A 15,005-nucleotide genomic window follows, 5' to 3' on the forward strand; every position below is an offset into this window, starting at 1 on the left:
GCATTTGTCAGCTGCATTTAGAGCAGCCTTTGAACTAGGTGATGTAATCAGCCTTCAAACGCGGCCTCCAAAGGATGCAGCCTATGAATTGGGACATACCTCCTGATACAGACGGACAAAATGGTGGTGGCTAACCAACTGGACATAGTGGTGGTAGACAAACAGAAGAAGACGGCCGTAGTGATCGATGTAGCGGTTCCGAATGACAGCAACATCAGGAAGAAGGAACAGTGGTCCCAGTGGTAATCGGAGCACTAGGTCTGGTGACTCCTAAGCTAGGCAAGTGACTCCAGCAGACCCCAGGAACAACATCAGAGATCTCTGTCCAGAAGAGTGCAGTCCTAGTAACAGTTAAGTTACTGCGCAGGACCCTCAAGCTCCCAGAGAGGACCTGAGCTTGAAGGATAGGGGCAAGAGGGGAATTGTTTTATATATATATGTATATACAGTGGGGCAAAAAAGTATTTAGTCAGCCACCGATTGTGCAAGTTCCCCCACTTAAAATGATGACAGAGGTCAGTAATTTGCACCAGAGGTACACTTCAACTGTGAGAGACAGAATGTGAAAAAAAAATCCATGAATTCACATTTGTAAAGAATTTATTCGTAAATCAGGGTGGAAAATAAGTATTTGGTCAATAACAAAAATACAACTCAATACTTTGTAACATAACCTTAATACTTACCAAATATCTTAAAAAAATATGTTATTAGTCAAATCATGTAACAAGTGAAATAAAAACAGGACAAAACACATCGATTTCTGTGTTTTATGGTTTGGAAAATTTTGTTGATATAAATGCAAATGTGATTTTTTCCATTTATGTGCTGCCATATGTTTTGCGTTGTGATTACATTTTACTACTAGTCTTCTAGTCAATAAATATTTTCTGTGATTTTACGCCAATAAAATTCTCTTTACTTCTTTTCTTTATATGTTTTGCAAAGATTTTCCTTCCCACTGTCACCAAAGTGCTTGCTCATAGGGGGTCATATAATTGTTGGGTTTTCCTCTGTATGTATTATTGTAGGATCTACCTTACAGTATAAAGCACCTTGAGGCAACTGTTGTTGTGATTTGGTGCTGTATAAAATAAATTGAAGGATGTGTTCAGGAAAAAAAATACATAGACTTGGATAAATATGTGAACAATAAATGTCTTTATTATTCATTGACTTTGAAATCGTGTGATTACCAGTAATGTGCTTCCAAGAAGAACAATACCAGTGGAAAGACTGACATGTTATCAGGTTTTCCATTATCTGATTTATGCAGAGTCAATGTACAGTGTACTGAGATTTTGCTTTCACTTGTCAGCCAACCATTGGGTGTAATCAGTGACCTTTTATTTAGTTATATATTAAAGTTAAACATTAAAAAGGCTGTGATTTTATGATAGTTATAAACACTTGCATATTCTCTGTAGCAGTGTTTAAAAGCACACTGTGTGATTATTAAATAAATCCAACTTAAAAGCTTGCACCGAAGAAGAAGAGACTGGATCAAAGTGCACGTCATTCTACAGTCAAAGTCTTGCGCTGTACGGTGTTGAATGGTGGTGCAAAGTCACTCAGAAAAACAACTGGTATGCACTTCTTCTTATTTAAACATCAGTAATTAGTACCATAGTAACTGACCTTTAAAATAACGATTGAACTAACAGACTGTATTAACACTTTGTTTATTTGATAGATTATTATTTTTTGCTTAGTCTGGAGCATTCTATCAGTCAAAGTACATACCACAGTATCACAAATGGGATGATGCATTGTAACAAGATGGTTTGTGCTGTTGTCCTTACTTTTCATTGATGTCATGAACTAGTCACTTTTAAGTCACCTTTATGTTTCCAGCACTGCAGGATACTCTAATGGGATTGATTGATCTTTGCACGATTTCAATGCTCTTTGGTTCCACCATGCTTTGACCCTATTCCTGTCGACAGATATTGGCATTGAGTTATTGAGGTATAGAAACTTTAACATGCAGTTTGACTTTTTTACATTTAGTCTGGTTATTTTAGTTAATAGTTCAACTGCATCTTTATTTTTCATACTAAATCTATGATGATGGCATGCAGGCAAAGCATTGACAAATGTCACATACAAAAACATCCTTAATTTTGTTTCATGCATTTCATTCATTTAATTATGTTTTTTTTTTTAAATTTGAAGGATGAAGTGTTTACATTACTATCAGCGCTGGATGGTTTGTGGCTTAAGTTGTGGCCTTGTGTGTATTGCCTTTAAGTGGTGGATCTGCAAAAAGTCAACAACCAGTAAGTGTGAAATAAGATTTTAATTTCTCTGCTGCCATTAGATAATTAATTTGATTTTCAAAAAATAGTGCTGAAATCAAGGGCGTAGATTTGGCAGGGACGGAAGGGACAAGTCCCCAACAATATCCAGCAATTATTGAATTGTCCCCATCAATAATTTGATCTCTTCAAGTAAAGAAAAACACAATCTGTCCACGTCTCATTGACCTAGCGGAGCAGAAAGAGTTAAATTACGTTCTCTACTGGAGTCCTACCTCATGTGGCAAATATGGCCAATGTGATTGGCTGTGCCTTTCAGGGAGCTCTGTTTATTTTTAGCAGTGTAAAGCCTGCGCTGCAAGGAGGAGAGGAGGATGACAGCAAAAAGGAAGAACCTGGATATAAAAAAATATTTTTCAAAGAAACCTGTAAGTCACTTAAAGTCAAGTTCACTCATATAATGTGTCCGTCACAATAACGTTACAGGCTATGCTAGGCTTTGGCCCACATCAGTCTAAAATTGTATGTAACCATGAATAACGTGTTTTGGAAACTAACTGCACCCTACAAACATTACTGATCAGTAATGTTTGTAGGGTGCTGTTAGTTTAGTTTAGTCGGTTATTTGTTTAATAGTAATTTAACATTATATAATTCACATATAAAACTATGAATTGTGATTTTAAATGGTTTAAAAGCATGTAGAATAGCATATGCAGGCAGGTATATTTCTCCTTTTTTTATCAAGAAGCAAAGACATAAAGGAAAAAAAAAAAGAAACCGGGCAGGGTTTGGTGGTTGAATCATCCGTCCCCACCAATGCCAAAACCAAATCTACGCCCTTGGCTGAAATGTTAAGAGAGGATTCTGTGTATTCGTGTGCTTATCCATATTAAGGAAATTATAATTCAAACAACATTTTGGTCCAAACCAGGCTGTTTGGCTATGACAAAAACCCAGAGATGCATTTTTCAAATGCAAAATTTATATTTAAAAAGAAAAAACAATTTATTTTAAATAAAAGGAAGAAAAAAGAAACCTTACACAAACCATGGCTTGCCAGTGTTGTGGATGAGTGCATGAGTGGAAGAATGGTGTTTGCAATGTTGTTTAGTGCAGGAAGAAACCAAAGGCAACCAAAATCCAAAGGGTTGTTTCTGAGAAAAGCACCACACAGTGATTGAGCGAGGATGTTTTTTTCTCACTAATTGTGACTGAACCACTCCACCCATCCAAATCAAGCGAGACATGCAACAAAAACAGGCCAAAAGAAATGCAAGGTGGAGTGGGTCGTTGTATTGTAATGAGTAATTTAAATTATATATTTAACTTTAATTAATTGCAAAAAAATTTTTTCTACAATGTCCTGTTGTTTGTGAAAAAGAAAGAAAAGTAAAAGAAAAGAAGACCCTGCTTCAGAAACAAGCAGAGAGAACACAAGAAGAGCTGACTGTATTGTCAGAGTTTATCACTCAAATTGTGGAACTGAAGAGAGGACATCACCAGCAAAAGGAAGAATTCAAACAGTTAGAGGAGACTAATAAAGAGCTGGTAGAAAACAAGGAGAAACTTTGTCTGGTAGAAAATGAAATAGCAAAGAGTGAGAAAGAAAAAGAGACGGACAAAACACAAAGATACTTGGAGGAAAAACAAAGTCTATTAAGTGTTCAGCGTAAACTGGAGAAGAGAAAGGAAGAACTGGAGAATCTACAACTGAACATGTGGAAACAGCTGCAACATATAAAGGATATACTGAGCAGAATGACAGAAAGGAGGTCAAAATTAGAAAACAATTATGAGGTGATCAAGTCGCAGCTGCAGGAGGTAGAAAATCAGTGATTGGTAGTGAGAAAGAATAAATAAATGATGTACACTGATTGATTAACCTTACTATCTGACGTGATATCTTAAATAAGACAATATAAATAATTAAATAAATAAAATAAAACAATCGTTAGTTGCAAAGAAGAATAATCTAAGAAAGATAGCAATATTTTTTTCAATTTATGATAAATTATATTCATGTTGTTTGAGTAAGAAAGTTTAAAAAGAAAGGAATTATCTCAATTGACTAAACAGAGAGATGGTGCTGGAAAGGATGCACAGCAGGTCGAGTAAGAAGGAAATGTACTAATGCGTGAAGAGGGTATGCTGAGAAAAAGGAAAGAGTACTCTGAGGAGATGATGAATAAAGAAAATGAGAGGGGATGATGGGTGGACAGAAGTTAATGAATCAGGAAGTGCAGAGGATTAGTAAGGAGGAAGTTAGGGTAGCTATAGAAAGACAGTTGGTCAGGATTCCATACCTGTAGAGGTATGGAAGTCTGGTAAAAAGGCCAGTTGACTTTTTCACTAGATTTTTTTTTAACAGTCTTGGAGAGTGAGAGGACGCATGAGGAATTGAGATACTGGATGATGTGCAGAGCTGTGGAAATGAAAAACAATTAAATTTGATTCAGAATATGTTGTTAATAAAAAAAACAGAAAAGAGAACTGCTCAAGCAAGGAAGAAAGCTGAAAGGAACAAATGTTTATTTAAATGAACACCTAATCAAGAGAAATACAGACATTGCAAGACAAGCAAGAATATTAAGAAAACAGAAGAAAATACAGTCAACTTGGATGTCAGATTGTAAGATATTCATTAAATTAAATGGAACACCAGAGCAGGCAAAAGTTCTAGTCATCAAAGCGATGACAGATCTATAAAAATATAACTAATAAATCATAATGCAAAGCAGTGCTAAATATGATGGCACTTGTCTAAGTTTCACAACCAACTCAGATGTCTGACAGTTTCATGTAACAATAGATAGATATTGACAATAGGACATATGTATGTCCTGGTGTATGACAGCAATATAGATCCTGATTGTAATTTCTTTAACAATAAGATAAATGAATGAAATTATTATAGACAATTTAAAAAGAAAATAAAGGTAGAAAAGGGTATAACAATGGTTCACTTTAATAGAGGAAGCCTATATGCAAACTTTCAATCCATCAAAGAAACCAATATACAGTTTAAACAGCCATTCAAGATGATAGCCATATCAGAGACCTGGATAACTCCTGAAAAAGAAGCAGACTTAAATAAATAAACGGATATGAATTCCTTCATTTAGACAGGGTCAACAAAAAAGGAGGTATTTCAATATTGCTTCGAGGTAGCAAAAAGCGCTCATGGAGCTGGATTCTGCAAACCTTTCAGCCAAGGTTCAGAGACTGAAGAATCACCTCTGTGCATTGTAGATGACTACATTTCACAAAATGGGACTTTTTAAATGGATATCCATCAAAAGGTTCATGCATTGCCTTGATATGATGTCATTTCCATTGTAGAGAAAGCATTTTTGGACTAACAAAATCTCAAATATGTCAAAAAAAGCAAAGGGAAATGTTCTAAAAAATAACCATAACCTGAAGATGTTTTTCATACAGGCCAGTAACCTGAGGAAGGGTCTAAGCTTGTTCTTGTGTTATCACAGTTCCTGTGTAATTTACTAGGGGATGGAACATAAACCATGAGCCTTTTTTCATTGTTTTGTTCATTTTGTTTTTTAAATAATCTGACCTTCTGTGTTTGCTCTCCTGGTTTGCCATTTATCCTTCAAGTATGTAAGGCTTTGAGCTAAAAGGGAAAAGACCCTTGTCTTTTTAGTGCTTGTTTATTTCGAGTTATTGCCATGTTCATGAAAATAAATTGTTCATTTGGAAAAATGTTAACATGTGGTCATTTATTCATAAATGTATTACAAAACACACAACTACATGTTAGTTTGTTTGGTTTTTTAGACATAGACTACCAGAGAAATACAATAACATTCATATTTGAATGTTAGGGGGCGATCGTGGCTCAAGAGTTGGCAGTTGGTGTTCGTCTTGTAATTGGAAGGTTGCCGGTTCGAGCCACAGCTCCAACAGTCTCGGTCATTGTGTCCTTGGGCAAGATGCTTCACCCGAAACTATACTGTGGTGGGGTTTGTTTGTTTTGCTTTACTTTTGCTTTATATGTTGTTTGTGTAATTTAAGACTAAAAGAAAATTAAATGAATGAGAGTTAAAACTTGATATAAATAATATGATATAAAACTTGGGTATAGGTCCAAATAAGTGTATACTTCTGCCTACTCCTTTTCAAACAAAAGAATGGAATGATATTTTGTAATGATTGTAAATGTACGTTTGAAATAAAAATGAACTGAACTGAACTGAATATATAAATCTACAGTGCATGAAAGTTCAAAATAACCAAAATGAGAAAAAAGGAAAAATGCAGGAAATATATTTCAGAAAAGAAGATTATTCTATTGAGAAGGATCATTTTATTAATGTTTCTCTCTTGATTAGTATCTAGAGTATAGTATAGTATAACTATCTTAAAAAAAATGTGTTAAGAAATGCAGCAAAAACGGGGCAGAACATATTGTACACCTATACATGTGCGTGACATTTTAATGGCAATTTCTGTATTTTGTGGTTTGGAGAATTTTGTTGATCTGAAAGCAAATTATATTTTTTACAATTTATGAGCTACCATAAGATTTGGCTTGGGATCACCTGATAGTCTGTCGATAGTCATCTATTTGTGTGATTTTTCTTTTATGGCAATAAAAGTTCTCTTTCACCCTTTTTCTTTTGTCTTGTCCTCATTTAAAATAAGAACATTTAGTGGCCTCCATCCCCACTAAAAAATCCATGTGTGAGAATTTGTGAAATTTGAATTCACAGTTTTAACAGAATTCTAACAAAAGCATTGGCTTTCTCTCAAATTTCCAAAAGCAAACAAACAAAACCTGTTTTCCCATTTCCATTCAGCTCTCCCACACTTCCATTTAATGGTACAGGTATTGTCATTATACTATTACTCTGATCTGGGCTGTGATAGTAGGCTTTTTTTTTCTTCTTTATTTGCCTGTCTTTTGTGGCAGAGTAGCAATCAGAATTATTGTCTGATCTGGCAGAGGCTTACAACACTTTCTCATTTGGCCCAACATGAAAAGTCTAACCCACGCAACAAAGAAAATTTGAACTACTTGTTTTGCATCAGAAACACTAGCAAAATAAAGATTGTCCTTAGCAGCCAGAAGCAGGAAGAATGCCACACCGAGGATGTGGAATAATGGGTGAAAAATTTCTTCGAGAGACAACATACTCAAGCAAAAAAAATAAAATAAAATAGTGGCACTGATCACAGCCACAGAAACAGCAATTTGAAACAAAAATCAGAATCAGCATACTTTATTACTCCCTAAGGAAATTATGTGGGTTACAGTTGCTTCAAATACAGTAACATTAACAGAAACAGAAACAGACTAGACTATTTAACAATACAAAATGTTACAGATTTACAGATTTAAGAAATAGCACAATATATACAAATCACTCAATAATAAATATCAAGAATTGACAGAGGCGATTAATAACAACATCGCAGATGTGGAAGCAGAGCAACTGCTGCCGAAAGTTTTGTCCTTTCTCAGTAATGCAAAGCCCCCAGCATCCAACATCGGCATGGAGGAAAGCAATGTCAAGATCATCATTGTCCTTCCAGTAGACAAGGGTAGGTGCACGGTTTTGCTGAACCAGAAAGACTATCATGAAAAAAATTTGTCACTGCTCAGTGACAAAAATACAGGGAGTGCAGAATTATTAGGCAAGTTGTATTTTTGAGGAATAATTTTATTATTGAACAACAACCATGTTCTCAATGAACCCAAAAAACTCATTAATATCAAAGCTGAATGTTTTTGGAAGTAGTTTTTAGTTTGTTTTTAGTTTTAGCTATTTTAGGGGGATATCTGTGTGTGCAGGTGACTATTACTGTGCATAATTATTAGGCAACTTAACAAAAAACAAATATATACCCATTTCAATTATTTATTTTTACCAGTGACACCAATATAACATCTCCACATTCACAAATATACATTTCTGACATTCAAAAACAAAACAAAAACAAATCAGCAACCAATATAGCCACCTTTCTTTGCAAGGACACTCAAAAGCCTGCCATCCATGGATTCTGTCAGTGTTTTGATCTGTTCACCATCAACATTGCGTGCAGCAGCAACCACAGCCTCCCAGACACTGTTCAGAGAGGTGTACTGTTTTCCCTCCTTGTAAATCTCACATTTGATGATGGACCACAGGTTCTCAATGGGGTTCAGATCAGGTGAACAAGGAGGCCATGTCATTAGTTTTTCTTCTTTTATACCCTTTCTTGCCAGCCACGCTGTGGAGTACTTGGACGCGTGTGATGGAGCATTGTCCTGCATGAAAATCATGTTTTTCTTGAAGGATGCAGACTTCTTCCTGTACCACTGCTTGAAGAAGGTGTCTTCCAGAAACTGGCAGTAGGACTGGGAGTTGAGCTTGACTCCATCCTCAACCCGAAAAGGCCCCACAAGCTCATCTTTGATGATACCAGCCCAAACCAGTACTCCACCTCCACCTTGCTGGCGTCTGAGTCGGACTGGAGCTCTCTGCCCTTTACCAATCCAGCCACGGGCCCATCCATCTGGCCCATCAAGACTCACTCTCATTTCATCAGTCCATAAAACCTTAGAAAAACCAGTCTTGAGATATTTCTTGGCCCAGTCTTGACGTTTCAGCTTGTGTGTCTTGTTCAGTGGTGGTCGTCTTTCAGCCTTTCTTACCTTGGCCATGTCTCTGAGTATTGCACCTTGTGCTTTTGGGCACTCCAGTGATGTTGCAGCTCTGAAATATGGCCAAACTGGTGGCAAGTGGCATCTTGGCAGCTGCACGCTTGACTTTTCTCAGTTCATGGGCAGTTATTTTGCGCCTTGGTTTTTCCACACGGTTCTTGCGACCCTGTTGACTATTTTGAATGAAACGCTTGATTGTTCGATGATCACGCTTCAGAAGCTTTGCAATTTTGAGACTGCTGCATCCCTCTGCAAGATATCTCACTATTTTTGACTTTTCTGAGCCTGTCAAGTCCTTCTTTTGACCCATTTTGCCAAAGGAAAGGACGTTGCCTAATAATTATGCACACCTGATATAGGGTGTTGATGTCATTAGACCACACCCCTTCTCATTACAGAGATGCACATCACTTAATATGCTTAATTGGTAGTAGGCTTTCGAGCCTATACAGCTTTGAGTAAGACAACATGCATGAAGAGGATGATGTGGACAAAATACTCATTTGCCTAATAATTCTGCACTCCCTGTAGTTATCAGCCCCTGACATGATACCGAGGAAATAGTTACAGGAAGAGGGTGATAGACTGTCTGAATCAGCCAGAACAAAATTAAAAATGCTTTTCGGGAGCTGGGCTCATTTAAGATAGACTAATGCAAAGTAAAACAAAAAATTGTCCTGCAGATCAACTTGTGCTGCCACCCAGATGATGTCTTTCTCAGGTAATGTCCTTCTTATTTCACCAAGGACAACACAAAAATGCTTTTTGCATACAATCAGAAATCATGCCAGTTGTCTAAAGGTCTGTGTACCACACTGAGATATCTGCAGTTCAGACCCCTCACCCGCTGAAAACATTTGGAATTTCATGAAGCAAAAACAAAATGAAAATTAAAAAAATAATAATTTTAACTACTTAAATAGCACTTTTCTATTCTAAACTCACAGAACGTTTTACTACAGGGCTCATTTACCTAATCACACTTACATTTATACAGGAACTTGTTTCTGTAACTACATGGATGGACATATCACAGGCAACTCAAAGTTATGTATCTTGCACCAGAGTACTTTGACATGCTGACTGGAGTAGCACAGGATCTTAGCTTGGTCATTCTCCACAACCCTTGGGGGCGTCTCCCATTTAGACCTCAGGACTTCCAGGCCGTATTCGGCACAGATGTTTCTGTATACTATACTTGATTATGGTGTTCCATGTACAGTGGCTTGCAAAACATTGTGGTTATTGTGATTAATTGTGTGATTAACCTTGTTGAGGATGAGGGGCTACTTGAAATAAATCACATAATATTCAACGACTGCACATCTGAATTTCCTTTGAGACCCTCCACTGTAACCAAGATACACAACTTGTATGAAGAAAAGAAGGCCAAAGTCGAGGAGGCTTTGGGGCACACCGACACAGTTGACCAAGTTCACCAGAGGCAATTGAACTTCTCTAAGCAATCACAGTTACCTTGGGGTAACAGCACATTTTCTTTTCAACTCAGTGGGAACTTGTTGTGACTGTTATGAAGATGGGGAAGAGGCACTTCGCTGACATATGACCCGAGTACTTTATGCAGGTAGCTTGACAGTCATTCACCATGTGAGAGGTTGTCAGGGAGTTTTTAATGTTTTATTTGATTATGCTTCACATGTTATGTTATACTTATGTTCACATATTTCAACAGACAGCTTTCTGTAGAAACAGGAAGCTGACCCTGTGACTGTAGACATTTACCGCAAGAGACCAGTACAGAAATACACATCCGCAGAAGTTGACTTGCATTATGCTATTCTTAGAAATGGACTTGTAGCACACACACTTTGTGACACACACACACACACACACAGCTTACACACAGACAGCATCAGGACCTGCGTAACAGGAAATGTGATTATATTTGCATATTGACGATGTAACCTATAAAAATAAACGAATGCTGCAGTTCGGTGTGTCTCTCTGTCTGAGATTCCGCACGTTATCAGTAACAAGTGTCTCAGTGTTGTTTATTCACCTGACTGTTTGTTAACTATAAATCTCTAACAGAGGTTATTTTCACTTGCTGGGCATGTTGTTCAGAAGAAGCAAGCTGCCCTGTCACCTGAAAATGCCAAAATGCTTGTCTGTTTGAGCAACTGGTTCATGGCAAAGAAACAAAATAATAGGGGAAACCCATGTACTGTATGTTTTAGTTCTGTTTTGTCATTGTTTCTCCTGTTTTATTACAAAAAAAGAAGAGGGAAGAAGCTTGGGTTGCTCAGCCTCTGCTAAATACAACTGGAGAGGAAAAAGAAGTATAGCCAAACTGTTTTATTCAAAGACACTGAAGGTATAAATTATAACCTAACTGCACTTTATAGACTTATGCATTACCCCATTGTTACATATGCATTTTATTTATTGTATTTTTATTTTTAATTTTTTATTGTGTCTCCCTGTTTTGATTCTGCATAGATGGGAATATATTTTGTGAGCCTTAACTGTGTCTAATGGTAAATTAAACAGTTACATTGTGTGGGGGTATAGGCTAAAGTTTCCTTTCAGCATATTTTTGAGTACTCAGTACCTTTGAGGTTTTTCTGAAGAATATTTTGGACTTTTCATTGTATTTTTCATTGTTTTGAATTGTTGCAATAAAATAAACATATTTGCATAAAGCAAGTTTATTTTTCCACTCCCATACTGTTAAGTTAGAAACATGAAGTATATCCTGTTAAAATTCCTTTAGAACAGATTAAAAAATATGTGATTGATTTGTAATTAATCATGAGTTAACTATTGATAAGTATGCAATTCATTGCGACTAAACATTTTAATCAACTGACAGCTCTAATATGTAGGTTTTTCCAATGTAAAAAAAAAGTTTTGATATATTGTTTTTAATTAAAAAAAAGCGATATAGCCTCATTGAACCATGTGAGCAGTAAACACCCCCCCCCCCCCCCCCCCCAAAAAAAAAAGAAGGAAAAAAAGTTCCCATCACACAAAACATTGACTGAAATGATTAGTAGTGGACTGGATGATATATGTTTATAGGAACTTTTTGGTTTCTGATACTTTTGGCTAACTAAACATGTCCTGGGTCAATGTAAATGTCCTGGTCATATATTATTTAGCTTAAAACTTTGATAACCATAATCTTTACATGAGATCCTGGGGATCCTTGCTGTACAGATTTACTAATACTAAAATGAGCTATAAACAAAGGGGTGTGCACATGGCCATGCCATCCATCCTTTTCTGCCCTCTACTGTAAATCAACTTGCTGCACAGCTACCCTTTGCAATACTCTTCCTCATTATTCCAAAAATCAAGAAAATAAATACCTAATAATTGCATATTTTTTCAGTTTAACAAATCAGTATTGTTGTGGCTTATTTGCAGTGGATACACTACTGTAGTTAGTATATAACAATAACTAACTCCATCTTTCTTTCTTTCATTTTATTTATGCATATTTTTTTTATTTTGCAGAAGCGACTTACTGTAGTATTAAATAGTGTTTACTTAAGACTGCAATAAAATATATAATAAAAAAGACTGCTACAAAAGCACAAAAAATCTATTAAAATGTAATAAACAAACATAAATATTAAAAATATATATATAATTCTCTATGTACGTTTTCTCTCAGGTTGTCCAGTTCTGCAGCTGTTCTGTCATATTACTGTCTCCCCAAAAACACTTGTTTTGTGATTTTTTTTTTAAACTTTTGCTATGTTTTTTGTTTCTCTTGTGTTTTATTGAAACTTGTGGTGTCTTTGTGTGTGGTCTATTTCTTTTCTTCAGTAGTGTTTTTCCATACAGCATTTTCCAGCATTTCTGTATTTGCTAGGGTTTTATTAACTTGCAAAAGATTTGACCTTTCAGGGTCATGGTAATAGAAATCTTCTATATTTTGAAATAATCACTATTGTCTCTACCTGCTCTAAAATACTGTAAAGTACTTGTTACCGCCCCACGAAGAGGTCTAGGGGTTTGAGTGTGGGGACCGGTAACAAATGGGTCCAGAACAGAATGAAAGGAAACCAGACAGAGGTGTTCAGTACATAACATAGCTGGACTGGCCATCGGGCATACCGGGCATTTGCCCAGTGGGCCGCTGGCGACTTTTTGTTTTTATGGGCCGATCGATTCTTTTTTTTTTTTTTTTTGGAAGGGTATAAGGTGTTGGATTGGCCAATTGGTCATGATCGACTCTGGGCTGGACCAAATACAGCCGAGGAGGTCAGATGCACCCTCCCCCTTGTTTAGCAATCTTATAGACGAACTAAAGCAAATAGAGAACAAAAAAAGGAAAGGAGGTGCAGAAAAAATTAGGGCCAAAAAGAAACAAGCCCTTCAGGCAGACGCTGCTAAATGTGTAAAAATAACTGAATTGTTTGGCGGTAGCTATGGCATAGCTTTCACAGATTTAGCAACATCAGCAAGTGGTGGAGGCCAGCAGGTGGATAAGGGAAAGGAGAGACCTGAGGCGGCCGCCAGTCATAGTGGCAGAGGAACTGAACTTCAGGTAAGAAATTATGACCTGCTGTCTATCCAGGGCTCTAGAGTGCGACCAATTTGGTCGCAGATGCGACTGATTTTTGCGCTGATCCTGAGCTGCAGGTTTTGTCTCTCTCCAACCAAAATTCACCGAGCTGAATTTTGCCGTTTTGCTTCCACGACTATTAAAATCACACTTCATGCACAGCTAGCTCTCTCTCTATCTCTCTCTGTACTTCAAGAACAGTTTCCCGTCTCCAATCTCTGTTTTCTGTATTATTCATTCGCTTATTACCCACCAGTCTACCGTTGTTTACAGCGCTGTGGCTGCTGTCTTTTTCTTTTCTTTTTTTCACTTAAATGACCTCGGACAAGAAAGCCTATTTTTTCTGTTTTTCAATACTGAAGTAATTTAAACTTTATATGCAGAACATTGTAGAATATTTCTAAGGTTATCTGCTATAAAAAGCCAGACCAGGAAAATCTCCTTCATGTTTTTCTGTGTTTTATTCTCAGTTACTTTCACACAAAGGCATCTGCTGTGATGTTCACAATTCTGATGAAGTCAGTACTGATAAATGATCAGAATTATAATATTTCTGACTGTCTGAGGCTAAATTGAATCGAATCGGGACTTTGAAAACCGGAATCGAATGGATTATAGAAATCCTTGATGATACCCAGCCCTAGTGAGCAGCCTAGGCACGACAGAAGTGGATGTAGCTGTAATAGGAAAAGAACTATTGCTAACTTTTCTGTTAAGTTAAGGCCTGATCCTTCTGAAATTCATAGCCAGTGCTCTGACACGGTGTCATCAATCTTTGAATGCTGAAAAAGCACAGTGTATCCAGAAAAACACATTATATTATATCAATTATTATAAAATTTGTGTGCGCCTAACTTTTGTGCCGGTACGCCTAACTTTTTAAAGTTAGGCGTACCGGTACGCCCATGGCAAAAAGTTAGTCTAGAGCCCTGCTATCTGTGTCAGATATAAACCAAATTTAGTTGTAGTTTGTTTTCGTTGTGGTGACTTTTTACAGTCGCTTAGAATAACTGGTACTGCGTACTAGCTAGCATGACAGAGTTTATATACTGCTGGGCGGGTGCTATGAAGTTACTGATAGTAAATTTTATTTTATGCTTAAGGTTAGTTTCTCAAACTCCTCAAAATCTTAACAAATTGTGCCAATCCTTACATGTTGCATCAGGCTGATTTATCATCAAAAGTGGAGAAGTCTGTGACAGAGGAGACAGAAGAGCAGCAGAGAGAGATGGAGAGATGACTTTATGTCATCCATGAGGGATGCATTTGACATATGTTTCACATATTATAGCCCAACAAGTTACTTATAGCAATTTAAATACGAGCAATCAGTTTTTGGCAAATACCGGAAATCACTTTTTGGCAGACAATCACTTTTTGGCACAACACCGGCTATTGCAGTTACAACAGCTTCTTGCCATTTTTTGTGTTTCTTTTTATCGCTGTGTAACTGAGTTCAACTGAAAGCCTGCGTGCGCTAGTACCTCTTGCCACAAGTTCCCAGAATCCTTTGCGGTTTACCCCTGAATGACGTCACATTTTT

The 15,005-nt window shown here is 36.8% G+C and overlaps 1 protein-coding gene across 1 annotated transcript in view; it reads left to right on the forward strand.

The window, feature by feature from the left end:
* The first annotated feature begins 7,771 nt into the window (after positions 1-7,771).
* Positions 7,772-15,005, forward strand: part of LOC143416678 (CD276 antigen homolog) — a 56,034-nt gene continuing 48,800 nt past the window's right edge. The window contains exon 1 of the mRNA XM_076882134.1: positions 7,772-7,820. Coding sequence (XP_076738249.1) covers positions 7,772-7,820 — 49 coding nt within the window. The remainder of the gene's footprint in view (positions 7,821-15,005) is intronic.

Source organism: Maylandia zebra, linkage group LG3 (assembly GCF_041146795.1).
Source record: "Maylandia zebra isolate NMK-2024a linkage group LG3, Mzebra_GT3a, whole genome shotgun sequence".
Classification (NCBI taxonomy): domain Eukaryota; kingdom Metazoa; phylum Chordata; class Actinopteri; order Cichliformes; family Cichlidae; genus Maylandia; species Maylandia zebra.